Source organism: Oryzias latipes, chromosome 17 (assembly GCF_053564925.1).
Source record: "Oryzias latipes strain Hd-rR chromosome 17, Olatipes_Hd-rR_3.1".
NCBI lineage: Eukaryota > Metazoa > Chordata > Actinopteri > Beloniformes > Adrianichthyidae > Oryzias > Oryzias latipes.
In genome coordinates, this window is record NC_136253.1 from 27354903 (window position 1) to 27382616 (window position 27714).

General features: G+C 40.5%; 1 protein-coding gene across 7 annotated transcripts in view; it reads right to left on the minus strand.

The window, feature by feature from the left end:
- Window positions 1-903: 903 nt before the first annotated feature.
- The window catches only part of camsap2b (calmodulin regulated spectrin-associated protein family, member 2b), a 33599-nt gene continuing 6788 nt past the window's right edge, over window positions 904-27714 (minus strand). For 2 of the 7 annotated variants that reach the window (XM_078934921.1, XM_011486756.4), the window contains 22 exons: window positions 25879-26138; window positions 19905-20084; window positions 18905-18991; window positions 15707-15739; window positions 14625-14763; window positions 13175-13314; window positions 11763-11853; window positions 11526-11630; window positions 10170-10239; window positions 9802-10077; window positions 8386-9064; window positions 8132-8272; window positions 7838-8051; window positions 7027-7210; window positions 6331-6949; window positions 4836-4972; window positions 4537-4751; window positions 4364-4463; window positions 3516-3581; window positions 2906-3021; window positions 2689-2807; window positions 904-2598 (listed from right to left, as the gene is read on the minus strand). In XM_078934921.1, the coding sequence (XP_078791047.1) occupies window positions 2302-2598; window positions 2689-2807; window positions 2906-3021; window positions 3516-3581; window positions 4364-4463; window positions 4537-4751; window positions 4836-4972; window positions 6331-6949; window positions 7027-7210; window positions 7838-8051; window positions 8132-8272; window positions 8386-9064; window positions 9802-10077; window positions 10170-10239; window positions 11526-11630; window positions 11763-11853; window positions 13175-13314; window positions 14625-14763; window positions 15707-15739; window positions 18905-18991; window positions 19905-20084; window positions 25879-26138 (4268 nt within the window). In that variant the 3' untranslated portion in view covers window positions 904-2301. The remainder of the gene's footprint in view (window positions 2599-2688; window positions 2808-2905; window positions 3022-3515; window positions 3582-4363; window positions 4464-4536; window positions 4752-4835; window positions 4973-6330; window positions 6950-7026; window positions 7211-7837; window positions 8052-8131; window positions 8273-8385; window positions 9065-9801; window positions 10078-10169; window positions 10240-11525; window positions 11631-11762; window positions 11854-13174; window positions 13315-14624; window positions 14764-15706; window positions 15740-18904; window positions 18992-19904; window positions 20085-25878; window positions 26139-27714) is intronic. The other 5 variants (XM_011486757.4, XM_078934924.1, XM_011486760.4 and 2 more) reach the window with 3 other exon arrangements.

The following is a 27714-nucleotide window of genomic DNA, read 5'->3' on the forward strand; positions in this document are numbered from 1 at the left end:
GGGTCTTTGGGAATTCAAATTTTCATTGATGCACTAAATTGTAATGACATTTTCTTAGCTTGTGTGCACCCAAAAAGCCACAAGCATTGTGATATAGCTACTTCTGGCTAAGGTGTTAAAAATATATTCTTTTCCCTTCGAATTTCCCTAATAAAACCTGTAATAAAAAAATGTTCTCTTTTTCTGAATAAGTACATCTTCAGGGCTTGAGGCTGTACATGCTGTACATAAGATTTTGTTATCAACCAGTTTAACCCTTGTGATATCCTAGGCACTTTAACATTGGGAGTTGGGTCATCTAGACCCACTAGACAGTGCGCTGAACCTTTTTTCTTCAATGATTTGTGAACCTCACTGGTGTCCATGGATTAAATCTTTCCACCTTTATCCACCTTTGTCATGTTAGGGAGAACACATCAATGTAAGGGTGGGGTCATCTAAGATAGCACAAGGGTTAAAGTTGTGTAAAGTTATTTTTGAAGAAAACACAATTAAAAATAATAATTTTAGCCAAGATGAAGCAGTCAGGTCTTGGGCGTTTGTTTAAAAAAAAACACCTGATGCAAAGAAACCTAATTGTTGGAGCACATTGAGGTGCCACAAATATTGCATTTCTCCCTTGTGCTATCTTAGATGACCCCACCCTTACATTGACATGTTCTTCCTACCATGACAAAGGTGGATAAAGGTGGAAAGATTTCATGTAATCCATGAACACCAGTGAAGAACACAAATCATTGAAGAAAAAAGGTTCAGCGCACTGTCTAGTGGGTCTAGATGACCCAACTCCCAACGTTAAAGTGCCTAGGAGAGCACAAGGGTTACTAGTCTCACCAATAATAACAATAATAATAAAAATAAGAGATGTGTAGTATTAATTGCAGAAATAAAGAAATGAAGACATTTTTTTCTGTTGATGGCAATTTAATAAAACTGGAAAGAAAAAGAAATCACGAAAATCTGAACAAACATTTTGTTCTAAAATATTCTGAATCTTAAAAAAAAGAACAAAAAATTATGTGGAAATAAAAAATCGTGGTATTTTCTCTCTTAATGCAAACACCATAAAGCATTTTTTTGAGACCTCACAGACACCACACACCTTCTTACATTACTCTGAATTTGACACATTTCCTTCAGCTGCTTTTATACACTTCCAACTTTTTAATGTTGTTTGCAAAAAAATACTTCTATATGCCAAAAATATATCTGTACAGTGTCAACTGAGACCACAGAAATGCATGATTAAAAAAAATAAAACAATAAAGTGAAAATTGGAGATAAAAAGTAACAACAGTGATGAGGAGACTGTGATCCAACACAAGTGCTGTTAAGGGTTGACTTTTTTTTAAATTGTGCACAATTTTGAAGTTAATCTACCAGTAAAAACAGTAAATATGTTAAGGTGACATTTTGAGCACTTGACTTGCAAACTGATTTCTGCTTAACTTGCTCAAGTTGATGAGACAAGGCTGACTGTTTTTCTGCTCATACAAGTCATTTCATTTAAAACTCCTCACCAAAAACACACCTTTTGCATTTGTGTCACAAGAAAGGCCTTGACAAAAACGACAAAATGTATGTGATAAATAATCACACTACAGCCAACCGACTGTTCATTCTGAAAAGATGGAAATTGCCGTAATATACAAACTAAATTAAGTTACAAACACACATGGAGTTCAAAGTTCTCAGAACAAATTGAAGGACATTTTCAAAATATCTTCAAAGTCTTAACAAAATGAAATAAATTAAAAGTGTCTTCCAGGTGTTTTCCAGACTCTTTTGATGGTTCTCATCTCATCTGAGGTATGATCCACACTCTGCTGGGCACTTCACTATACACACAAGCTGCATGCAGCTTTTATGAGCCTGTCAGTCACACGTACAAAAGCAAGAATACATGAACTCTCATCAAAGCGATGCACAGACAGCCCGTTTAGATGTGACCTCAGATGTGTGCGTTTACTGTTAACACCAAGACAGACAAATGAAACACAATACTGTTGATAAATCCCCAGGACATTAAACAAGCTTAAGGCCACACATGATCAACTGAGAGAACCCAAACTGTCTCAGAGAGGCCTGACATTCAGTGCTTCAGTGATTCAACTAGTTAAGGCATGACTCGCCTGTATTCTTTTTTTTTGGCACAAGAGAACATCGATTCACATGCTGACAACCACACACCTGCGCCCCGCTGTCGCATTACTGTCCATTTTATAGCATCTGTGGCACTGGGAATGTGTGTCCTTGTGATGAAAAAGTCTTTTGTCTGTTCCTATCGAGCATGTCTGGGGGCTACTTTGGGTGCTTTTTAGGTGTCCCCTGCTTCTTGATCTGCCACAGATGGTTGGCGATGGTGATGGCATCCACGCTGGCAGACATGGTTTTGGCTGGGATCTGGCTGAACTGCTTCCTATCAGAATTGTACTTATACAGGGCCTCAATCATTTTGGGCGTGATGCTTTTGGGACCAATGCCGGCCAGTCTGGTCATCTCCTCGGTCTCGGGGCAGTATGTGTAGATGGACCTAAACTGGCATCCGGAGTCACGGAACAGCACCAAGAAGTTATTGGCCTCAGATTTTTCCATTTCCTGAGGAAGATGGTCCAGAAAAAAAACCCTCATTGTAGGAATTCTTTAAAGGAATGAACACATTTATGCACATCCTAAAACAATACATACATCGAGTATCTTGTTTTTCTGCCCTTCATTGACTTTACCAGCCAAGCAGCAGTGAGCCAAGGCATTCTGGATGATGTGCTTGTTGGATTTAGCACTGGGTTCCTTATACAGTTTAGGTCCTAAAAGAAAATAAAACAAAAGAAAGGAAAATGCATAAATAAAATACTTTATTATATAGAATTATTGAGAATCATAACGTCATCTAAGTTGTGCCTACCGGTGTATTCAGTGTTGGAGGGAGTGGAAGAAGTTGTGGAATCGTTTTCCCAATCTTTCTCTCCGTTGCGACTTCCAGCCGAAGGACACGAGGAAAAGCCCTCAGTGGAGTCTGGCCTGATGTCACACACACAACGCCAACAACAAATGACACAGACAAACGCAACGACAACCACATTCCAGGCACCGTAGCACAAGACACAAACACAGACGTGCGTGCACACAAAGACATTAAACAGGGTCAGAGAGCCACATCAAATACTGCTTGTAATACTTTCTGAAGGTTGGAAAAAGCACGTTCAGCCAAGCGAGGATGTGTCCTACTGCTGCTTTCATGGATACTTAGAGATGAACTCCATGAGTTCATGAGGAAACAGCAAACACACACGGCAAAGCAGAGAAACAGGCAAACCACAGCCTGAAAAGCAGCTGCAAAAGTCAGGATGAGGGCAAAAACATGGAAGCAGATCTGGAACACAAGCCTAATGATCCTGAAGCAGAAACTACAGCACCGAGTTCATACAGTTTATGTTAACTTCTGCTTCGGAAATTTAGATGATATATTCCTATAAGATGTCTACAAAGACACATTTTCCTACAGCCTTACTAACCTTCTCTTACGTTCTTTGGGAGAGCTTAAATAAAACGGAACATGGTCAGAAGCTAGCTTTTTGCCTCTGAGGGACGCATGCAAGAGGAAAAGGAAAAAAGGGATAAAAGAGAGACAAGTTGTTTACTGTAAAGCTTAGAGGGATTTAAGAGTCACAGAGAAGAACACATGCTTATGAGTTAAAGCCCCACTCCGATGAAAATCGTGTTTTTAACATGCTCTTAAGGCAGTTTTCTGGCATATTTAAATATGTCTTTATTCAAATTGTTGTGAATCAGGAACAGGACAAAAATGACGTTTGAAAAAGCTTGTAGTTGTGACGTAGAAGCTACAATTGGCAGGTCACAAGCTCCCATTCTGATGCATCCATTTGTAGAGGACTGGATCCACGTTGGTCTTCCCTTTTCTTTGTCTGAGCGCGGAATTTCAACTGGATAGCTACAATATTGCTCACCATTTTTGCTGCACCCGTAATGTTAGGTTGGGGGTTTGAGGGGTTGTAAGCTAGCGGGAGAGAGTGTAAGTAGATGAATTACAGGAAGTGGAGGTGGGCTTCCCATAATTCCCTCCCCACCAACAATCCCGCTCATAATTTCAAATGACGACTCTATAGAAACCATGTTCTAGAAAACGACATAGGTTTACGGCATAATCATAAAGAAAAGACGACTGGAAACGCTTTGAGAAGAGATTAAAAGAGGATCGGAGTGGGACTTTACGTTTTTTACTACAGAGTTAGCGAGTAAAATGCAGTGATACTGGGATGCAGACATTTTTGCGTCAGATATTTTTGACTTGCCAATCAGAGCGTTTATAACAGTGTGGTTGAAGGCGGAATGTGCGTCCCACCTGCTGTTCTTTCTGTTGTCTGACTGATCTTTGTCATTGTCAGCCAGATTGAGTGATGCCAAAGAGACGCTCGACACAGAGAAGCCTCGAGGACGCACCCCTGAAACTCAAAGACCCACAGATCAGAGTGTGCTGCAGAGTGACATGCATTTTGGAGTTTGTGCTTCCCTCACCTGTCAGTCTCACAGAGGGAACAGATGACTCCATGACGTCCCTGTGGATGGATTTGGGCCGTGGCTTCTTCTTGAGACTTCCGGATCGAGGCTTGATGACCTCATCCATGTCTTCCATCAGTTTAAGCTGCTTTCTTCTCATGCATTCGTTCTTGATGAAATCCATTCTTGCCTTGTCTTCGTCCTTCCTCTGCTGCCCCTCCTCTGCCTTTAAGCTTGAGTACAGGAAAACACAAAACGATGTCAGTGAATAGCAGAGAGTTTATTCTGCAGTTTACTGTGCACGTGTGGAGGCACACCGAGCGGCTTCCTTTTTCTGCTCTTGGTCCAGCTCCTGTTGTTGCTTCTTTTCCTGAGTCTCCTTTTCTCTCCTCAGCCTCTTTTCCAGGAGAGCTGCTTTCTTGGCTGCCATGTCTTTTTCCTCTTTTGCGTCATCCTAGCGTTAAAGAAAAAATACATTTTAGGTCTTTGTACACTTAGTTTGTGCATCAAGACAGAATAGACTTGTTTTGAATTATTTTCATTGAAAGTTTCCCCTCATATTTCTGTCTTATCCAAACTTTTTTCATTTGAAAGTGAACTAAAAGACAGCTGACTTGGAAAAATTTGTCTTTACTTTGTTTATTTCTGTTATGGTTGAGGCTGTAATTCTTTTTTCTTTTTGAATACCTTTTGATTGTTTTTTTCTGTCTCTGTTTTCTTTGACATTTTCTGTCAGAGTGGGAGGTTTTCTGTCTTTCTTTTCTTCTGCCATCTTTGTTTGAAGATTTTTTCCTTAACTGCCCAGAACACCTGATTGGTCTTGAATTTAAGAACAATTATCTATAACGGGGTTGGCCAACCCTGGTCCTCAAGAGCCAAAACCCTGCCTTTATTCTAGGTCTCCCTGCCCAGCTTGATTCCACCTTCTCATTGACTGAACATGCCTGATTTAGGTTTTCAGGATCAAGCAGTCCAGGGAGAGCTGAAATTCAGGTAGGGTTGTGGTTCTTGAGGACCAGGGTTGGCCAGCCCTGATCTAAAAGGTTCCATGGACCTAGATCCTGGAACAGTCATACTGATATTCGATACAGCCAAACACTTTGACTATCTACAAAACTACATTAAAAATTAGACCCTTAACCAAATATTTGTTGTTACTTAATTTCAAATCATTTAGATATAAGGAATATGTAAATCATATGAAATGTGTTATTTAGTTCCCTATGTTAGGTTACATTTTTATTCTTTTGGTCCACTGTCTTTTGTTCATGTGGGGGTCGTCTTCACAATAGCCTTTTTCCTACTTCTTCCACATTTCTGCACATTGAACTGTTGTATATAACATAAATTCTCTGTTATCTCCTTTTGTTTCGTGCCATGATGCTGTGTATGTGATAAACAAACAAACAAACAAATAAATGCATAAAAAAATAGGGTGAGGATCTGCATGACAACATTCACATTCCTAGCATCTTCTACCGGAGCCCCTCCAACTGGCAGCAAAAGAGCTAATATTTCTTCCCTGTTTATTTAGACTTTGGTCATTGTCGCTTTTGGCTATATTTTTTTGTAATAAATCTCTGATTCCTTTTCTTCCTGGGGTCTTTGTGAGAGTTTTTGAGACATTTAATTTGTTCTCCTTTTCTTTATGTTACGTCTTTATTTGTTACAATCCCATAGACTGGCTAAAGTATTAAAAAGAATTTTCATTCCACTTCACACCCTTTCATGGTTTTTTGACCAACCTAATAGCAAAACTAAAACTTCTAACAAAGATAAACTTCCTATTGAAACTTTGGAGCTTTTGCTCACCTTAAAAAAGAATCCACAGCACATTTTCTGGTCTTCTCTGTAAAGTTCTCCCGTTTCTCCCTCTGCAACCACCTCAGGAGGCTTCAGCTCAGACAGAGACACCTCCACCAGGTCACCCCTCTCCTGGGCCTCCCCCTGAACTTGGCTGCCCGTGTTGCTTTGGACCGGCTGCTGCAACACATCTGCTGTATCTGGCTGGGGGACGTCTCCCTTTGACTCCGCCCTCTCCTCTTGCAGCTCGACTTCCTTTTCTTTGGCTGATTCTCCCGCGTTCAGTAATGGTTCCTCTTTGCTCTTAGCGCTGTCTTTGTTGGGACCCAAATAGGCAAACGGGCTGGTCTGTGTTTGGCTGGGGTTGAAACGCCTCAGCCGGGGTAAACTGTCCACTGAGGTGGGGGTGTTGAGCATCCGGCTGAAGGAGGTGACCTTTAGATCATTTGGACGGGGAGTTCGCGGTGTTCTGGCATGGAAGGAGGCTGGCCGTCGCTTGATGCCAGCAGGGGCTTGGCTGGTGGCCCGAGGGGAACCATAGGAGGACAGGACAGGAGATAAAGACCCCACGGAACCTCGACCTGACCCTCGACTCGTTACGCTGCTGCTACGCAGCTCCCGAAGCTGCCTGTTTAAGAAAGCCCACACAATGACTATTTTTCACATGAACGATGGTGAAAAACCTCCTGAAATCCTCAGTGATACCTGTGTGGAGATGGAGCAGGGGGAGAAATAACCCAGGATTGCTGTGGTGTGTCTCTCATTGCCATGATCTTCTCCTGCTGTAGGGCCAAACGCTGCATCTCTGTCTGCAGGAAGCCCAGAGACGTGTTTAGCCTCTCAATCGAGCGAGTGTATTCTGCGAGGTCGGCTTCTCCCGGGGCCACACCTGATCGTCAGCAACAAAAGAAGGAAGACTTTAAAAGAAAAAAACTGTGACCAAAATCATTCACTTTGCCTGAAAGCAAACAGAAATGCAACCACTTTTTCTCACAATCAAAGATTTTACCTTCTAAAGAACGATCTTTTGAGCAAAGCGTTCCCAGTGTTCTTTTAATTATGATTATGCCGTTTTTAGCCCAAAAAATGGCCCAAGTGCAACAGAAATGATGAGCATTTTTGGAGCTATCCAGACGTACAGTTTGGCGCAATATTTCAGCTCAGAAAGGAAAATGAAGACATAAATGGATCTATTTGTCTGCTGATGGATGCATCAGAATGAAGCGGAGCAGGGAGCTTGCGACCCGCCATTGTAGGTTCTACGTCACATCTACAAGAATCTCCGAATAGCATTTATCCCTCTGCTCCTGATTCACCACAATTTGAATGAAAAATACTCAGAAATACAATTTTAGGCTTAACTTTCTTTATATATGCTCTCTACAACAACATGTTGAAAACACAAGTTTCACCAGACTGGGTCTTTAACAAAACAGACAGCATCATCAATTAAAAGGTAAAAGCTTTAAATTATGCTGTTTCTTGCTAAGGAAAAAAATGCAAAGGTGTTACCCACCAACGTCTTCAAATGGAGACTTTGGAGCTGCTCCATCTGGTTTGCACCTTTCAGTCTGCTCCACGCTCCTCTGGGTGCTCCTCTCTGAGGAGTCCAGTGAAGGCGCTGCAGCTCCTCCTGCGCTGGGGGGAGCTGTCACACCTTTCCTTTTCACTATGTTCAGAAAGGCTGTTTTGCCCATTTTCTGGCGATGGCGAGTGAAAGCAGCTTCCACCTGGCAGATGTTGCAGACACTGTCAGTTATAATTGAAGCTGTTTTATTGGAAACGGCTCTGCAGCCTTCAGTCGGTTTACCTTTTTCTTCTGGGCTTCAATTGCTCGGCGTTTTTCTTCAAGCTTCATCCGGAGCTGAATCATTTCTGAGGCTATGAGGTGGGAAGGGTCTCTGGGTGAAGGAGCTACTGAGGAGGTGATTGGCAGGGGAGGTGTGGAGAACTAGAGAAAAAGGAATAATAATTATTTATTTTTATTTAGAAAAAAAAACTCCCTTAACTTTGCATTTCTGCCATTTGAAACAAGTGTATTTGTTTTCAGAAAGTGGCACAAACCTGAGAAGAAACCGGTTTGTGTGTGTATGGAACATTAAGATCAGAGCTGTCTGGCGTGGTTCCTCCGCTGCTCCTTCCCTCTAACTTCCTGAACTTCTGCTCTGCGAAGCTCGTCATCCGCACCAGGCCTCCTCCAGATCCACCCACCGACGAGGCAGGACTCAAAGTGTGTGATCTGGGGAGTGTGGGGGCTGAACTAGCACAGGGGCTGCCTCTGTCTCCACCGGTTCCTTTTTGGCCATCAGGGTTGGCTTCACCGACGGCGTCTCGGCTTTGCTCCTGCCTGACAGGCAGCGGACAAGAGCGGGTCATGGCCTCCCAGTCTGGGTCTATGTCTGAATAATCTCTTAGAGATGAAGAGTCCTCATCCAGGCTCTGGATGTCTTCGGTTCGCACATGAATGCCTGTATCGACTTCATCGGTGGATGCAGAGTTGGGATCGCGGTCATGCAGATGTGCTTTAGCAGAAACTGGGACGTCTTCAGGAGCTTGGGCCCCTGAAGGCGGTGAAGGCTCCACACCGTGGAGAAAGAAGCTATTGTCTCCAACACCGAAGCTGGCATGAGGCCTCTCTGTATCATGGATGATCTTAAGAGCCTCTTCGATGCTTGGGGGAGTTGATGGGCTCATGTGGCCTCCATGGTGTTTACTGTTGTCTGGTAGGAGCCCATTGGAGTACCTAACAGAAAGAACTCACATTATTTACAGATCTGACTAGTAACAGTCTATGTTTGAGCTATTACTTCCGTTTTACCTGCACATTTAGGTTGTTTTTAGATTTACCAGCCTGCTATTTCTTTAGCACTACCCACTGCACAACTAAAATAAATGCGGTAAAAACAGATTTGCATAGGAAAATTCTACCACATTTTTCTGTATCTGACATTAACCCGTTGACACCTATTGATGCAAACGTATCAAACCACTGTGGCTCCTTAATTTAGCATCTATATGAAAGCAAAATCATTAGTACGTTTTTTTTTCATAGCTGGAAATAAATTTAGTTATCAAGGGGTTAAGATCATGTTTCTAGAAATAAAGTCAAAGTTCTTGGTAAAAAAAAAAACTCAAAGCAAAAGTTAAAAGTGATCATAATTCTGACATTTTTGTTAAAATTATGAGATGATGTTATAACATTTTTATAATTATGTCTTAAAAATTTTAAGTCAGAAATCCAATTTGACTCAAAGAAAAAAATCTGACTTTAAAGAAAAAAGTGACAACAATTGTAATAAAGTAAAAAGTTTGACTTTGAGCCAAGAATTTGGAAAATGTACATTAAAATTATATTTTACTTTCCCCATTTGATTTACTTTTTTACCTAATTTGTTTTCTCTACATCTAAATTGATAATACTATTTGTTTATTTTGTAACACATAAAATAAAACCAAATGCAATTTCCCTCTTTTCTGTACCTGTTTTGGTTCTTAATTGAAAATGTGTTGTTCCGCCCAAGGGGCTTTTGGGGAGTGAAGTCCTCATCCTCTTCGGGTATGTGCTGACCGTTCACGCTGACGGGCGTGGCTGAGAGTTGGCGCTTCATACCTCCTTTGGCTGCATAGTGAACTTTGAACCCCAGACTGTCGCTGCTGGCTGAGCGGCTCATCCCGCACGCAGAAGGAGCTTCGCAGGGCAGCAACTCCGGGTCTCCGACTAAGGGAATCTCAAAGGATATTCCCCGAGAGGAAGAGCTAAGGAAAGAGGAGGAAGGAAATGGTTGCTTGGTTTCAAAGAGAAATCAACAGACTCACTTCAAACGAGCCGATAAATAGTTTTTACTGACTGTTTTCCTTTGGGCCACGTCCCCGCACAGCCATCTACGAATGACATGGAGCTGGATCTCCTCATCTCACCTGGAAGCCACAAAAAATGTCAAGTCCCCGACTGAATGAAATAAAGTGATTAAAGGTTAAATAGTTTATACTTTTTAATAAATAAATGAATACATTCATTGTTAATCAATAAAAACAAAAGATATTTTAAAGCAAAACTGATGCACTGTTATACATCTGCCACTAGAGGGTATCTGACCTCTGTATAAAGACACTTTCCAAATGAAGGTTTCCATTAAAACTTTTTATGAGACAATCCATTCTTAGATATAAAAACCCTGGGTTAATGGGTTGCATACAAAATTATTGCTTGATTAAAATATATTTTCTTTATTCAGAAATAATAAGAGTTTCCTAAGTGCCAGTTCTATGTTCAGATATTTATTTAGACTGTCTGAGTTTTACATCTATACCATGTTGAAATGAAATATTTCAGTTGTGTCTTTCATCTAACCATTATTGCACAAATTGCTTATGTAATTTAAACCATTTTCAGAGTTAAAATCCTCCTAAAACATTTTATGTGTAGTAAATCCGAACCAATTTCAGCTCACTTTTGAATACCCACTCTGATCATCTTTGAAAAAGCGTTTCCAGTTGTCATTTGATTGGGATTATGCTGGTTTAAAAAAATACCCGTGTTGTTTCTGCAGTTGGTCAGAAATTCATCTCTGAGTTGTGTGTGGGACTATTTACATGGAATAAGCCAGTCAATTTCACATCATCCTTCTGTTAAGAATCTCTCCCGCTAGTTTACAGCCTCTGATATTCCAAATTTCTTCAATTCAATTCAATTTTATTTTTATACCCCAAAGTCACAACAACAGTCGTCTCATCCTAACATTATCAGTGCAACAAAAATGGCGAGCAATATTGGAGCTATCCAGCCGTATAATTTGGAGCCTGATGCCAGCTCGGATGAGGAAAACAAAGACATACACGGATCTATTTGTCTACAAGTGGATGCATCGGAATGGACCAGAGAAGGGAGCGCGTGACTCACCGTAGAAGCTTCTAGGTCATACCTACAAGCATTTTTTCATCTGCTCCTGATTCACAACAATTTGTATACAAATTACTCAGAAATTCAATTTTAACCTTAACTGTCTTTACACATGTCCTCCATCATGAGAAAAATGCCACAATAACATTTAAAAACACCAAAAACATGATTTTGCTTTGAGTGGGTCTTTCAGTTTCTGCTCTTTAAATTTTGTTTTTGACCTTCGCAATACATATTTGGATCACAAGTAAAAAGTAAATTTTAAAAATAAAACAAACAGAGCACATAAAAAAATCCAAAATACCTTCAGCAGATAAATTTTCCTGGCCTGAAGGTCTGTCTGCATAACTCTGTTTGATGGGACTGGACACAGGAACCGCTTCTCCACAGGAAGAAGTGGCCTCACAGACTGCATGAGAAAACCATCAATTACCTATCAATAACATGAATTCCATGGAAAAAGACGATACATGTTTTTTCTTAAATGATAAAAAAGCAGTTTCTTTTCAATTTTCAACAGGATTATTAAGATGCACTGTACCGTTGGGGTTGACGACTCTGGGCTGTACAAACGAGGGTTTCACCACTTCAAACCACCAGAAGAGCTCAGCCATAAACACCTGGTAGTTACTCTGCAAGGCCAAACACACATTAACTGCCCACAGGTGGCATTTGTCTTCCTGAGGATTACTTACTTGTGAGCATCATCCAACATTTTGACAGAGCATGCAGGTGACAGCCAGCCACATGTTGCTAGGAAACTACCTCAGATGGGTGTGCTTCATACACCAAAAAACTGTTTTAGACTGTCTGAATAATTTAACATCAAACTGAAGCATCTTGTGAAAATTGCCAAAAAAACTTTCGGAGATGGGTTCAAACGTGTCACTTAAAGGAAGGATGGGAGCAGCATTAAAAGACAAACGGATCATAATTTAAAAAAAGAAAGAAAGAAAGGATTTGTCCAATACATTAAAACGCACAAGTGGAAGATTTCATGTTCAAGTCCAGGCAACGTGATTTAGGCAATAGTACTGTTTATGCAATCTTTGAAATAGAAAAGACTGCATAGCTGGGACATTCAGAGCAAAGAAAGTGTAAAAGTACAATTTGGTAGTGAGGAGAGGAAAGTCCCATTCAGCTCAGAATGTGACTTGAATCTGAATGTTTCTGCCCACGCTCTCCGCATACTATTTACCCACACTTGCTCTGCTTTCTTTGGTATCTGAATAACACAGAGAAGCTCCTCGACATACAAATAAGAAGTCTGCTTGAGGACAAGGAGGGGGCTATAAAGTTTACATATTTGTTTTGGGAAAAGAGAAGGAGAGCCACAGAGAGAAGAAAATAGGAGAGACAAGCGGAGACGTTTGAAGGCCATAAATCCTCCCAGAGCTGAATCTGTTCTCTGTTTAAACAGAGAGAAGGGTGGGCTTTTATTTTGAAGGCAACAGTGCATCAACTGGCTGCTACAGCCCATGCAGTAAAAAGAAAAGCCTGCACCACTCATGTTTTAATCCAAAAGCAAGAGTTTTGATAAAAAAAAGTAGAGAAAATGTCGTGTTCACTTCCTTAATCTAGCAAAAAAAGGATTTAGTGTCAAAGATTAAAATTGTGTTGTGGGTAAATATATAAAAAGACTAAGAAAAAGTCTAGCTGTATGTGAACAAGACTAAAGATAAAGGAAGAGTGGTCAGTTTCTAAAAAAGAAACTGATGCTGAAAAGCACACAAAAAGAGATCACAAAATATAAAAGAAATTCTACTTTTTTTATGGTACTGCAGAATGCACACACTCAGCCTCTGAGGAAGGCCAAGCCACTCACATCCATCATTAAACGTTTGCCCACATGACTCATTTTTGCCTTTGTGTAATTTTCTTACTCCCCTCAACACAGCTGAACTCTCCTGATTTTCCACAGTCGCAGATCTGAAGGCCTTGAGGTTCTCCTACCTTTATTGAGGGGTGAGCGTAGAGCATGTCCTCCAGGCTGAAGTGACAGCAATGGTTGAGGTTATTCCTGCAGAACTCCTGCACCAGCTGGAGGTTGTACAGACTGTCAGCCAGAGACATGGTCTCCTTCAGGCAGATGTCTGCACAGTAAAGGAGATGGGAGGAGCCAATTGTAAACGCACACATGCAAGAAGAAGAAACAGCAAAGCCCAGACAGGAAAACAAAGAGTTAAGATCGTGTTTAATCCTAATTGTAGCTCACTACAAAAATCCAGAGAGGTTTTTAAACTTTCATCATCAGGATTTTTCTAATGTGTCTGTTCTGTAGAGGAAGCTCTAGTTTGCAAATTTATCAGATAAAAGAAGCTTTTCTCTGTGGAGTGAAGTCATTCTGTCTTACACTACATTTCCTTATTATTTTAGAGGAAAAAAATAAAGCTGCAGCCAACTCGCCTTAATGAAGCTCCCTTTGCTTTTCCATGTGTGTGAGCTCAACTAAATTTCGTCTTACGAGTCACAGAAAATCCAAACAAGTTGTTTATCTTTGAACAGGCAGCAGCTTTTTGCCTTTTTACAGCATTTTCCATCACGGAGTTCGTGACCAATCACTCAGGGAGCATCCTCTGAATACAAGCTTCTGCAATATTTCCTAAATTACCAAGAAAGGTGAATGTAGATAAAAAAATTACAGCAGTATTCTGAATAATATGAGCACTAATGTATCTCTACATCACTTCAAGACCACCCCAATCATCTTTTGATCTATTGTAAAAATGCTCTTTTAAATTATGATTACACTGTTTTTAGGCTAAATCAAAAAAATCCTGTGTCGTTTTGTGGACATAATTTCTGTAGAATTTGGCTTCTGAGTTGTAGGTGGGACTGTTGGTGAAGAGCGCCGTTGCTGAGAAGTCTTTGTTTACACACTCTCCTGCTAGCTTACAGCCCCTCACACCGCCGACCTAACATGAACAAAAATGGCAAGCAATATTGGAGCTATCCAGCCGTACAGTTTTTAACCAGATTCCAGCTCATTCAAGGAAAACAAAGCCGTACGTGGATCTGTTTGTCTGCAAGTAATAGAGCGGAACAGGGAGCTTGTGACCCGCCCAGTGTATTGTCTACGTAACAAAAATGCTCTTTTTCAAGCAGCATTTTTTTGTCTGCTCCTGATTCACAACGATTTGAATAAAAGAAATACCGGTACTCAGAAATGCAATTTTGAGCTTAATCTTAAGCTTAATATACAGTACGTCCCCCATCATCAGAGAAATTCCACAAGGACATGTTACAAACACAATTTTATCAGGGGGGTCTTAAATATGCAGCTTTTTAATATAAGCAGATTTTTGAGCATCCCATTTAAATGAATTGCAATAGCTTTCATGTGTACATATGCAGTAAAAAAGCAGATGGGGGAGAAGCCTGCGTTGTTTCAGTTCAACCCCACCTTCCAGCCTGACAGCCTCTGGGCAGTAGAAGTGCAACAGGGCAGTGAGGGCACAGCCGTCTGCGTTGTCCTTCAGCAGGTTCTCCACCAGGGGCAGCGATGGAGTGCTCCTCTGGGCATGCTCTCTCCTGTACCGAGTCTGAAACCATGGCAACAACATAAAGACATCACCTAAAGGCACCATGACTTTTTTTTTTAGTTATGTTTTTAATCTTGAAACAAACACGGAAAAATCTGCAGACACTCTTTGATCTGCATGCACCAGTCAGTTCCACGCATTAACACAAGTGCAAGTGTTAATCTGGGGGATTTCGAGCATAAGGTTGAAGAAATGCAGATTGCATTGGTCATGCAGACAAACAGAAAACCATCATACTTTCAGGATATGAGAACTAACTTCATAAGTATATAATGGTCGTCATTACAGCCACAGTTTATCTCTATAAACGGACGCAAGGAGTGCAAAGCTCCCCTTGAGGGCAGAGACGAATAGCAAATTAATAGCTTCCAACATTTAATAACAGCAGAGACACTGCTGGCAGTTCTAACCTCAGTAACAAACAATGCCTGTGATTTGGGGTTTAATAATAATTTGCTTAAATGCAGCCTTCCTGCCTACATGTGTCTGCCAAAACCACATGAACAACACAACTAAGTCTTCTGTGCATCAAACAGCCTGTAAATATGGGCTGCAGGAGGAAATCCTAAAACAGAGCAAAGGTTGTTTTTTCAGTCTGATGCCTTTTATTTTTTTTATTTTAGTTTTAAAACACAAAACTACAAAGTAACCAACAGCACTAATCCCATCATCTGATGTAAACCAAACCTTTCTTTCAGCAGAAAATGTGTGATCGTGTCTGTCTTCAAACTACAATTCCTATTCCTAGCTAATCTTTAGGAAGCAGAAGAAGAGATTCTGGGTAAAAAAAGGAAAGGGACTTTAACCAAACACAAGGGGGCTCAGGGGTAACATGCAGTGATCGACAAGAGGCTGGGGGAGGTCTCTGAAGGGAGGAATTGATGAAGATGAGTCTTGTTGGTGGTGTGGCTGAGGAGGTGTTCTTGAGGGTGAATGGACTTACAGGTACCAATCTCCAGTACCATTTGCTAGGAGACTTGATGGTAGATCATGAGTGGACGAGAAGAGAGAGTGGAACAAGTATTATAACCCAAAGACAAAAAGAAAAATGTGCTGTTATTTCAAAGACTGGAAGAAAAATGATATATATTTTTAAATCCACAGATTAAGGATTAGTAAGAAGTTTAGGTCATAAAAAAGAGGAAGGAATATTCCTTTCTTTTCATTTTAGGAGTCTATAAATAAAACAAAAGACAAATGTTTCGCTAAAAAGTCCTCGTTCTTTAATAAGTCCTTCAGAAAATTAATTACTATTTATAAAAAAGTACTTTTACTTGCATGAACATTTATTGTAACAGCCAAATATATATTCAGTCCCTTTTTTTCTTTTTATTTATCAAAAGGTCTAAGTATGTTTAAATTGCCCCCAAAAGTAAATTTTCATTAATGTCTTCTTTCATATTTAACTGGATAAGCTGTTTTGAACTGCTTTGACATGAGGGGACAGCTAAAATAAACATTTTTAATTACAAAAATAATGCAAAATAACTGGTTTCAGTTAAGCTGAAGTAAATCAACATAAAATAAGCAAAAAAATTATAATTTCTGTGTAGAAAAAGAAATGAAAAAAAGGTAAGCAATGTTACTACAACAGCTATTTTTGTTATATAAATGCAAGATTAGCAGATTTTTTTTTAATGTGAATTTGTTTTAACTGTATAAGCCAAACAACCTGTATTAAAATAAAAAAGGCACACATGATTAAATGGTTTAAAAAAAAGAACCCTGCCATGCCTACATTTATTTCCAATCATATGAAAAAATATATTCCTTTGTGTTTTTTTCCCTTCAAGGTGATACAGAATTAAGTGGAGTCCTGGATTTAATGTTATATGGCAAATTAGCAACATACAGCATGAAGGGGTTTAACTTTAGCTATAAATCATTGATCTAATATGCAAATCACTGCAGAAATGTCAAAGGTTTTAGCTTTCAGCTCTTAAAAAGAATCCCATTTATTTAAAAAGAGTTTGGAGTTCCCCACAACATGTTAAATAAAAACTAAAGCCAATTATTATTAAAAAAATAAACAATTAAAAGTGAGCAAAAACAGAAGCACAAGAAGCAATTTTGACACCAAAATGGTTGAAATTCCTGAAAGAATGCTGACGATTCAATGTGTCAAAAAGAAAGACTAAATCCGAGTGTGTAATGTATTTCAGAATTCACACAATTATTGACTGAAGTGATGAAAATGCAAGTCTAAAAGTCCTGACATAATCAAATTTTGTCTTTTTTTCTTTTGGTGGTGCCTCAGAGTCACAAAACAGACAGGCAGTTGTTGCCAAATTGTAAAGAAAATGGTTTTCTCTGGTTCATCCAGGGACATCCGAACAAAATAACCCAATTTACGCATACAGCTTTTATATGTAACTGTAAACACAAACTGACTTTTCAACAGTCACAGTGTGGAGTGAGAGCATGCTGAGCACAAACCCTCTCAGTGTCCACACACAAAGATGAGAGCGTTTAGTCATATGACCACAGCTAAACACGCTTCACACGGTCCCAGAATAGATTTACTGAGAGACTCCTTTATCCATTTGTGCGTATGCTACCAAGAAAAACTTATACGGTGTACTCATTATCTCCTATTATTCCATAGCAGTAAAAAAAGGCTCCTCCTCCTCTTCCTCCTCCTCCTTCTCCACAGTAAATGAGCTGTGATGCATCACAGAACACAAAAGCAGCTGACTCATGTTGCACATTTTTTCACAAGACAGGATTTTATATTTGCTTTGAAGCAGCATCTCTTCATGGAATAGTCCCACACCCATGTGGTATCAGTTTGCACAGTGAAGATCTATCAGTACCCTCAAACAAAAACAAACAGTGAACTATAGATGGTTTGCAGGGACTCCATTCCTGATTTTAGTCAATTAGTCAATGTTCAAAATTAGTTTTTTCCCCCGCCTGGTAAGAAAATGATATTATCGTGACTGCTATCAGGCCTGAAGGGAGTCGGCATTGGTCCACACAAGCTCACTGTGTTTGCAGAAATCAGCATGCATGCTGCTAATATAGCAGGTTTGAATCATATTTAGGATTGTTTTGTTTTCTTGCTGTGCAGAACTGCGACATTTTTTAAAATGATAGTGGTTTAAATGGAAGAAACTAGACTCAAGAAGCATCATTAACATCTGACATGAGTAAAATCTAGGACCATAAATTGAATTACCGGTAAACAAAAGTTTTGTTTTAAAAAAAAAGGACAAGTAGCTGGTAAACAATAATTGCCAAAATCTGGGTTTATGGAAAACTAACTTAATGTCCAGAAATCTCAAGGAGTATGGGAAGATAAATAATTTATTTTGCAGCCAAAACAAACAAAGAAAAAAGGCTTTCCAGGGAAAAAAGATTTAATTTGATGGGTTTTGGATAAAAATTAATCATGATGGTGCATACATTTCATATTAAAGCAATACCTCTACTTAAAAATGCTTCTTGTAAACATGTTTAGCTTTGTTTGATGTGTGCAGTTTCCAGCAGTGTTTACCTCCATGATAAAACAGTAAAAAGCAGGAAGTTAACCTAAAAACACCCAATCGAATCTCCTTTTATCCTGCAGAGAGTTGTCTGGTCTTACTGCACACTTGCAGGACTCTCTCTGACTCCGCTGAAGCTTTCTGGGGAAGTGAATTCAAGTATTTGGTGGCTGACTGCAGCATGTTTGTGCCAACAGACTGACTTGCAGGGTCACAGAAAGATTACGTAACGCGAGGCCTGCGGGAGGCCTCTGACGCGGACATATTTGCTGCCGATGCCAGAACTTCTCAGAGCCTGACTGTCTCCATGTTTCCCACTGCAGGGCTGCTGCTTTGTTTCTTTTCTCCATCTCTAACGCTCCTTCACTCCTCTACTCCGACTGTCACCCAGCGTCTCCTCCCCTGCCCTCAACATGTTGATGCCTCCTCTGCCAAAAATGTCTCTGCAGCTGGTTCGAGGACTGAGCTCATCTGTTCCTCTGTTTTGCAGAGCAGCGTGTCTGCATTTGTGTTAAATAATTCAGGCTTTTCCTTTGAATTGCAAGTTAAAAAACCAAACATAATCAGACAAAAATGTAAAAATCAAACCACTTCCCTAAAGAGTTTGTGTTTGACTGTTTGATCAGTATTTTGGCTTTGGCGAGTTTTTGACTTACTTTGTGTGTTGTTGAGTTTGCCTCCTGAAGGGACGCCTCTTTTAGCCGCTGCTCCTCCACCAGGACATCCCTTAGTTGTTCAATCACCTTCAGGGCAAAAAAGAGCAGTGATTTGTAAGTCCTTAGCCTTTCCTCTTTCCTTAATAACCACTTTAAGATAAATTCAATAATTATCATTTCTAGTCCCCATTTGACCTAGCTTAATGCAGATATTTCCCCAAAAAAGTCAGTTTTCTCCTTTAATAAAAATTGTATATTTGCTGTTTTTAACATGTTCTTGTGGCATTTAAGATTTGGCTTAAAAATGGGTTTCTGAGTATTTATTTTTTCAAATCGCAGATGAAAAAATCCTATTTGGAAAAAGCTTGTAGATGTGACAGTGAAGCTACTACGGCAAGCCACAAGCTCCCTGTAGATGGCTAGATGCATGTAAGTCTTTGTTTCTTCCTTGTCTGAGCTGGCATCTGCATCAAAACTGTACGGCTGGATAGCTCTGATATTGCTCGCCAATTTTGTTGGGTTGGGGGTGTGAGGGGCTGTAAGCTAGTGGGTGGGAGTGTAAACAGATGGATAATGGGAAGTAGGCACAGGTTGCTCCCCGCTAGTAGTCCTGCCCACAACAGAGGCACATTTATAATGCTGCTCTGCAGAAACTATGTCCTCGAAAAGGAAACAGATTTTTTGATTTTGGCTTGTTGAAAACCACTGAGAACACTTTTAAAATAGGGCCAAATGTGATCGGAGTGGGACCTTAAAGCTCCTTTCCTTTTTTGCTTATTTTTTCCACATTTAGCAGCTCAGATGAGTTCTAGCTAAGTCAGTTACATTTTGTTAATCCCCTCAAAGTCTTTTTTCTTTTTTTTAAATGCACAGCATCGCTGATGTAAGCAAACCAAGACGATGCGACCATTTTTCCCAAACTCGGAGTAGAACAAAGACGTCTCTGTAAAACACAAACATGCTGGTAAATGGTTAAAGTCTTTCGTGCTCCGGCATGCACCTTGTTGATCCAGGTGACGATTGCGTCCTCTGTGTCGTAGGGCAGCTCCTGGAAAAGTGCCTCGCTGTGCAGGGGTTCAGGAGATGAGAACCTGTTGATGCAGGACATCACCCTCTCAGCGCTCACCATCTCCACGGCGTACGCCATCATCAGGGTGTCGATGAGCGCCAGATGAGAACTCTGTGTAGACACAACAACCACTTAGAAAAGACCAACTTTCCCTATTCTTTCTTTGGAGGTGAATTAATCTCTAAACTTTGAACTTAATTGCTTTTTATCCTTCACTGAACCGATGAGAAGTTTATTTTGGCAGGTCATCAAAAATGGCTTCATTTAAAGGTTAAACCTGTGTTTTTAAGCTAATAAAATCCACTTAAAACTGTTGGAGAGCTAAACTCCCCCAAACATCTGCAGAACTTTTTTTTCTGCGTGCACTACATGGTCCTGCATCTCTGGTTGCTTTTCTTGCTTTGGCAGGCATCATCTCCTACACAAAGCCTGACATTCTCCTGGCCTTTCTAATCCCATTCCAAGTCGGTTAGAACAGCAGACCTCCCCTTCCTTTTCCTGTCACGCTGCAGGTCTTCTCAAAAACATTCAACTTTACACCCCCAGCGTGAGTGAAAATGGGCTCCTTGCTTACCTAAGCATCCAGCTGAGACTGCAGCAACAATGATTTGAACAGACAGCCTTCTGATTATCCTATCAAGTCATTCCCAAAGAAAGAAACAGCCGTGACAGAGCTTTAGTTGCTCATGATGTTAGGACCACTGGAAAAAACTCCTCATGGAAAAGAATTTACTCAAACAAACTGGACTCACTTAGGAGAACAGCTGCACGGAAAGTCTCACTAAATAAACCTGAAAGTCAACTTCTGTCCAGAGCACCTTAAAGCAGCAATAAAGTCTGATGCTTTGACAGAGGAGTCTGACAGAAATACACAGGAACAATATTGTGTCGTCTGCTAAAAGCAATCCAGTGGAGACAGGTTTTTGTGTGTGTTTTTATGTCAAGTACATTTGCTTTTACTCTGTTCATAGTAGTTGTTAAAAAATAAAAATAAATAAAACAGCGGCTGTGGTTTTTGACCAGCTGATCGATCGATCTTTACTGTCATTGTCACTGGCACAATAAAACTTTAAAAAAGGTCTGTTTTTTAAAACTAAAAAGAAAACTAAATATTAAATAAAATGCCATATATAAACACCACATGACAACAGTACAGTGATTTTTTTTTAAAAAACATCCACAGGTCAAGCAGTTAATTTTAGTTTTAAATATTTGTTTAAATTTAGTTTTTAGCTGTGTTCGAATTATTTATTGCAGTGGGGTAAAAACTGTTCTGAAATGTGCAAAACCTTCTTTTAAAATAAAATAAAAACAAGAGCAAGAAAGGCTGTTTTTAGTTCTTAACGATTTAAATGCTGTGTTTTTGTTGAAATAAAGTCACACATGTCTGTTTATGTCTGCTTTATAGACTACAGAAATACTTAAACTAGATCAAATAAAAAGCCACAACAAATGTATTAAAACTGGAACAAATGGATGGAGCTCTGGAGAGCAGTGACCCGCCGTCACCTTTGATCGCTCTAAAGGCTCCAGTCAATATCTTCTGGTTTTTCTATAAACACAAGCCTTGTTTTATGAAAGTCTGTAATTTCATTTCCAATGCCAGGATATTGTCAGATGGCTCACATTTTTCCTGGAGGGGCTGCAGAACATCTGGCTGACAGCTGACTGACTGACAGACAGTCAGAAATGGGGGTGGGGGGTAGGGGGGGTCCAGCAGCTTGGACTGACTCAAGTCGGAGATCCAGAAAACAAAATCCCACTGAGCCTTTCCTCTGATTAAAGCTTGTCTTAGTTGCACAGAAATCTTGAATGTCTTTCAGAAGCTTGTGTGTCTGTGTGTGCAGCAGAGTCAGAGCAGATCACAGGAGAAGAAATTTAGAAAAATCAGTTCTCAGTTAGATTCATTCAATAAAATCATCACATCTGAGTACATTTCAAAAATGGGCAAAAGCTCAAATTAGACTTCATTTCTGTTTTTTAAAATAGTTTAATGTTCTGTTGTACTTTTTTGTTATTTATGTTTTTACTTTGTTTCTTGCTTTAAACAAGAATATCACAGATGAGTTTGGTCTGCATCATTCCTCATTGTATCCTTATTGTACACTTATTGCTTCAACTGAAATTTAAAAGAAAAGAGAAAGAAAAAAATGTATTAACTTTTTAAATACGGTGGCCCTAAAGTACCAATTTTATGAAGAAAATCACTCAACACAAAAACATATTAAAGATTGCAATGATAAAAAATAAAAAGCAAAAAAGAATAATAATAATAATAATAAAACATTACATTTTGGAAATCAGGACAAAATTCCAGAAATCAAAACGTAAAAAGAACAGTTCAGGCCACCGTGGACAAAATTATTTTCTGTTCAAGTCTAACTCATATTTTAAAAAACTAAAATTGAACAAAATCCACAGTTTCCTGCTTGTATTCTGGGTTGAAGTTCATTTATCGTGCAAATATTAGACAGCAAAGAGAAGAAAGGAGCCACAGTCACCGCTTACTCACTGTAGTAAATAGATGCCTTTACAGCATGAACTTAAAGGGACTGTGCTGTCTGTTATCCTTCCACAAAGATCTTTGTGTTCCTTTGTGTGTGTGCATGTGTGTTACAATGACAGACACGCCTTATAAGGCAGTGGAAAAGGCAGACAATGATCATAAAGAGTTGTGCGGAGCTGCAGATTATCCTGAAAACCCTCCTATAGGAGCATCGGTGGCATCGTCTCAACAAAGGTGAGTGTGTTTGTGTGTCCTCCATCAAAGGCATCTGTAGGTAGTCATGAGAATTCAGCTGAGCAAACACAATCAAAGCAGCCACATTCTCCACCAACGTCACTGCAATTATGTTTCTGCTGCACAACTTCACACCTGCACGCCTGCCTGCATCCAGATGTGCACCGTCATGGTGCCATTGTCCAAAATGTCCTCCGCTGCAGTTTGATGCAGTCATGAGGCGTTCCACTGCCCTGCTGGAGGTCTACAGACGTGCAGGACTCTGGGGGGGGTCATCTATGTATCAGATTAGACTCCACCCTCCACGTTACTGCAGCGATGCACGTCTTCCTGCATCACCCTCCTCCACCCCTTTGCTTTCTGGAGCTTCACACTTCTCCCCCTCCTCAATCGTGTCCCTTTCTTCCTCCACTCTTTCCAGATGGCCATATTAACAGTGGGCCTTTTCCACTCATTCTCTGGCACGGCATACGCCCCCACCGAGCCAAAGAGGCTTCTTCCTTTTCCTCCATCTCCCTCCTTCCAGAATTTGTCTGCTTCATTCGTCCCCCTTCCGTCTTTCCTCTTACTCCACTTTCTTGTCCCCCCCCCCCCCCCCTGGTTTACAGCCAAATGGCAGCCCCTGAACTCCACCCCCACTTTTCTCTGTTAATTCCCTCACCCTCCCCACAGGCCGCCACACGCCTCGTACTCCCCCTCCCACTCCACATGAGTTATTCCTCTTCCTGTACCACGTTTTTTGGAAAATCATGAGATCATCATTTTTCTAAACTCCAAAATAAAAGCCTCAGCTTCAGTGGGAACGATGTGATGCTAATCACTACGCAAACGCACACACTCAATCGACCTCGCAGCTCCCGCCGCATCAATTAGAACAGAGATACGGAAGAGATGGACCGATTGGCAAACAGGGTGACTTTGAGTTACACAAATGAAGATGAATGTTGTACAAAAGTCGATTGACTACGGCTCTGCAGCCATAAAACAAGTCTCTGAATTTCTGGGGAACGCTTGCACTTCTTTTACGGCTGACGGTCGAAACGTCTTCACTCAATAAACCACGCAACAAGTGCAAAATAAAAGACAAATATTGTCTCGAGGCCTGACAGAGTCAGAGAAAGGATCAAATACAGCAAGAACAGAATTAAAGGACATGATTAATTATTAAACATTCATGTAAAATAATCAGCAAAGAAGAGAATCAGTCAAGAAATGACAATATAGGATTGAATAAAGGGACAACCAAGACTGCTATAGATAAAATGAGGATGGTAGAGGAAAGAAACGGAATCAGACGAAAGCCAGTCAGGGAGGGGGGAGGAAAGAGTGCACTGCAATGCAGACACCTTTTGGCGTCAGCAGGAGTGCCGGGTCTCCAGCCATGCGTGTGTTAGCAGCTGCTGCAATAAACTCACAGCCCCTTTTTATGGCTGAACCAACAAAAAAATTCTCACAAGATCTAAAAAAAAATGACCATGAGTTACAGACAGAAACACATAATAAGGATAAACCACAAACAAAACTGTATCCTAGTGGTTGGTGCTGTTTTTTTCAAACTAAAAATGTCCAACACATCACATAAGAAGCATTTTTTGTGTCCATCCATCTAATCCAGGGGTGTCAGACTCCAGGCCAAACTGACCTCCAGCTTGTTTGTCGGAAACGTTACGTCTTCTGGAGCTCATTACCTGGATCGGGTGGGTTTTGCCAATAACAGTCTACAATGGCAGGTTAGTTGGAAAACATGTAGGACACCGGCCCTCGAGGCCTGGAGATCTAATCCACTATCTGAACTTAAAGTCCGGATAATAGTAAACCTAACATCTATAGTTTGGAAATGAAGAACCTAAAGTACAAATAAAAAACACAGTCAGGAAATTGAACCAGAAACCTTCCAGTTTTGTAAGGATTTTCTAATACAAATGTACAATAAACCGAAAAATAATGCTAACTTTGATCTACTTCCTTTGCTTCCCTTCTGTACTTTAGGTCACTCTCAAGTGAATCAAGACCCTCACCCTCGCATCCAGACCAGAGTTCAGGCTAGCTTTCACACTCGCCACAGAAACCAGAGAATCTGAAGGAAACAAACCCTGGTGGCAATTGTGAAAGAGGGAAAGTGTCTTCCAGAGCTGGATGTACCACCTTATGTAAACCATACCAGATAATGACCAAAATTAATTAATCTGAAGGCCCTATATCATGCTAAGTCCACTTTTTTTCATCTTTGGGGTTTATCATAATCTTAATTCCTCACAAGAAAAACCTTCCATACTTTGATCCATTCACCTATTTTTGAGTATCCCTCAATCGCTGCACTGAGTATCAGTCCCCTCCAACCCAGGAAAACGAGTGGGTTCTCACATAAATACCTATGAAAGTGAGAAAAAGCTCCTTCCAGGAAAAGTCTGCGCTGCCAGCACCGCCCCCCAGGCTAAAATACACACCCACTTTCTCTGCAGTGATCGACTAAACACTTTTCTTTTATATGCACAACATGCACACCATCTTTGCAAAAGTTCGGATGTTGTTTTTTTTTTTGTGGGCGAAATGCAGACACGCTCAGAGATGGAGTCGTCTTAATTCCGGGTAGGAAAATGAGCTGCGAAACCAATTTAAAAAAAAAAATGTTGTTTAGCGTGCCAAAGGTTTTTTTTTAAGGTAAGCCTTAAGAAAAGAATGATATAGACCCTTTAACATAGCTTTCAGATTCTTTTTTCCCCCCCATTTTCACCAAAAACTGATTCATGCACCTTTTGTCATTTTCAGGTTTCAGAATCTCAGATTAAAGGATTTAGGTCTTCTGTTGTTCGTTTCCACGTGTATTTTATGGGCTGTATGTTTTGGTTAAAGAAAAAATAATGGAGTTTCCGTGTGGATCCAAATTTGTTTCTTGTATATGTCTAAAGCGATGAGGTAATCCATAGATTTCTTGTTAATGTGATGTGTGAGTGTGAGAAGATGAGCAAATAAACACTCGACACATTTCCGTGTAAAGTCACACAGTGATCTAAACTGAGCTCCAGCCTTTTCAGATCACATTTCCATGGTTACCACTAAGTGCCCTATGCAGTTATAGCATGAGCATAAAGCGTGTCATGTGTTACTGTTTGAAAAACAAGGGAATTTGATGACAAGTTTACAAAGTTGCATGCATCCACTCACCATGTGTATGGGTGTGGACATCAGATCCCTTTCTGTGACCAGTCTGTATTGATCGGTGACATACAGGCCCTTCTGGGCCAAGGCCTGAATGACGGCATTGTGTCCCACCAAAGGTTTGACGGCATCGCTGCGCAGGATGAGGCTTCCGGCGCGACAGTAGAGCTCAGCGGACTGAAGCAGGCAGGCGACCGGGGGTTTCAGGTGCTCCTGGTTGTACTGGTCCTTGTAGAGTGGTTCAGCCAGCTCTTCTGGCACCACATCTGAGGGAGGAAAACAGATGAAGTCCCCTTTTTTTAATGTTTTGTTGTTGCCCAGAGCAACAACAAGTGTGTGATTGCCACACACTCACACACTTATTTCCTTCAGATCTTCAGCGGAAAAATAAGGAAGAGTACAAACAACATTCTAGAGGGAAATTCTTGTGCAGTCACTCAGAACAGACTGTTAGCTTGTATGAGTCAGTTACATGGTGACCTGTGTGTGTTAGAGGAGGTGTAGGTTACAAAGCAAGAAACCTGTTACATCATCCAGCAGATCTGATTTAAAGATAATAGCCTAAAAAACAAACAAACATGAAAGCTTACGGCTATGAGTTCTTTCCTCGAATATTCTCCAAGAACAGCTAAATGTCTTGGACTCCACCTCGAGGTGCCATGCCAAGTGTTACATGGAATTTCCCCTCTTCTCTGTTCTTTGGGTTACATTTGAGGACAGCCTGGTGGCTTTCATAGAGTCTGAGTGAGTTTTTTCTTCCATAGGGATCATTTTCTCACATATATATCTGGTCGGTTGTGTGCTTAACATCAGAATCACTGAGACGGTCAGACGGTTCTGTGATGACGGTGTTGATGAAAGTTTGCTCTCTCAGATCCATGGAAAAGTGAATTGGGTTCGAAATCCAAACCAATTTTTTTCTCATTTCAACTGAGTTTAACACTTCTCACACTCTTTAAGTGACCAACGCTGCTCTAAGCTTCTAAATTCTTGCTGGGAAATCTTCATCAGGAGACCTAGTGATCTCCCTCAGGTGCTGGTCCACGCTGTAGGGTGGCAAATGAGAACAGCAGAGTGAAAGCCCATTACAAATGAAACAGTTTTATTGTTGATGGATTATTATTATTAATGAGTTTTCCAAATATAAGAAATGCCTCTTGCCATAGCAATGACACAGCGCAGATTTTGGTTAAGGACAGGGTGCTGATGTCCCAGATTGGCCAGCATTCACAGTACAGGGGCGTAGCAAATAATTTTAGGGGCTCAAGATTTCAATAAAAATGATTGCTTTTGTTATTTTTGGCAAAGCTTAAAGAAGCTTGCACTAATGATTTCTTAATCTTTGTCAATAGAAATAGCTCCATCCGTGTTCCTTATCGACCGTCTCACTGCATTGATCCTTGTCTCATTCTAAGATGCTAAGGTGTTGTTCTGTCTAGTCAAGTGTGTGGCAGACAAATCCAGGTTTTCACTCTCCAGGGTGTCCACAGATCTCCAGTCTTTGAAAGGCCACTTTTGGCTTCCTTTGCCCCTGTCTGCCCTTTAACCACCCGATTGACTGGACAGGATTTGTGTAGGTGATCAGCGTAGATATCTAGAAGTTAATTATGACCGTCACCCTTAAAGAGTAGAGTTCTCCACCTCAACACATTAGATCTAACATTAATCTGCAACCATTGTCTACATGTAAGAACTGGACTGTGTGATCCTTTCCCCCTCATGTTCCAAACAGGAAGTACCTGCTGGCTTCAAGAAGCCAAATTCCAACTGACTTCTATTGAGGATTAACAGCTATTAGATCAGTCATTATGACCATGTCCAAAGTACTGTCCTTCTCCCTGA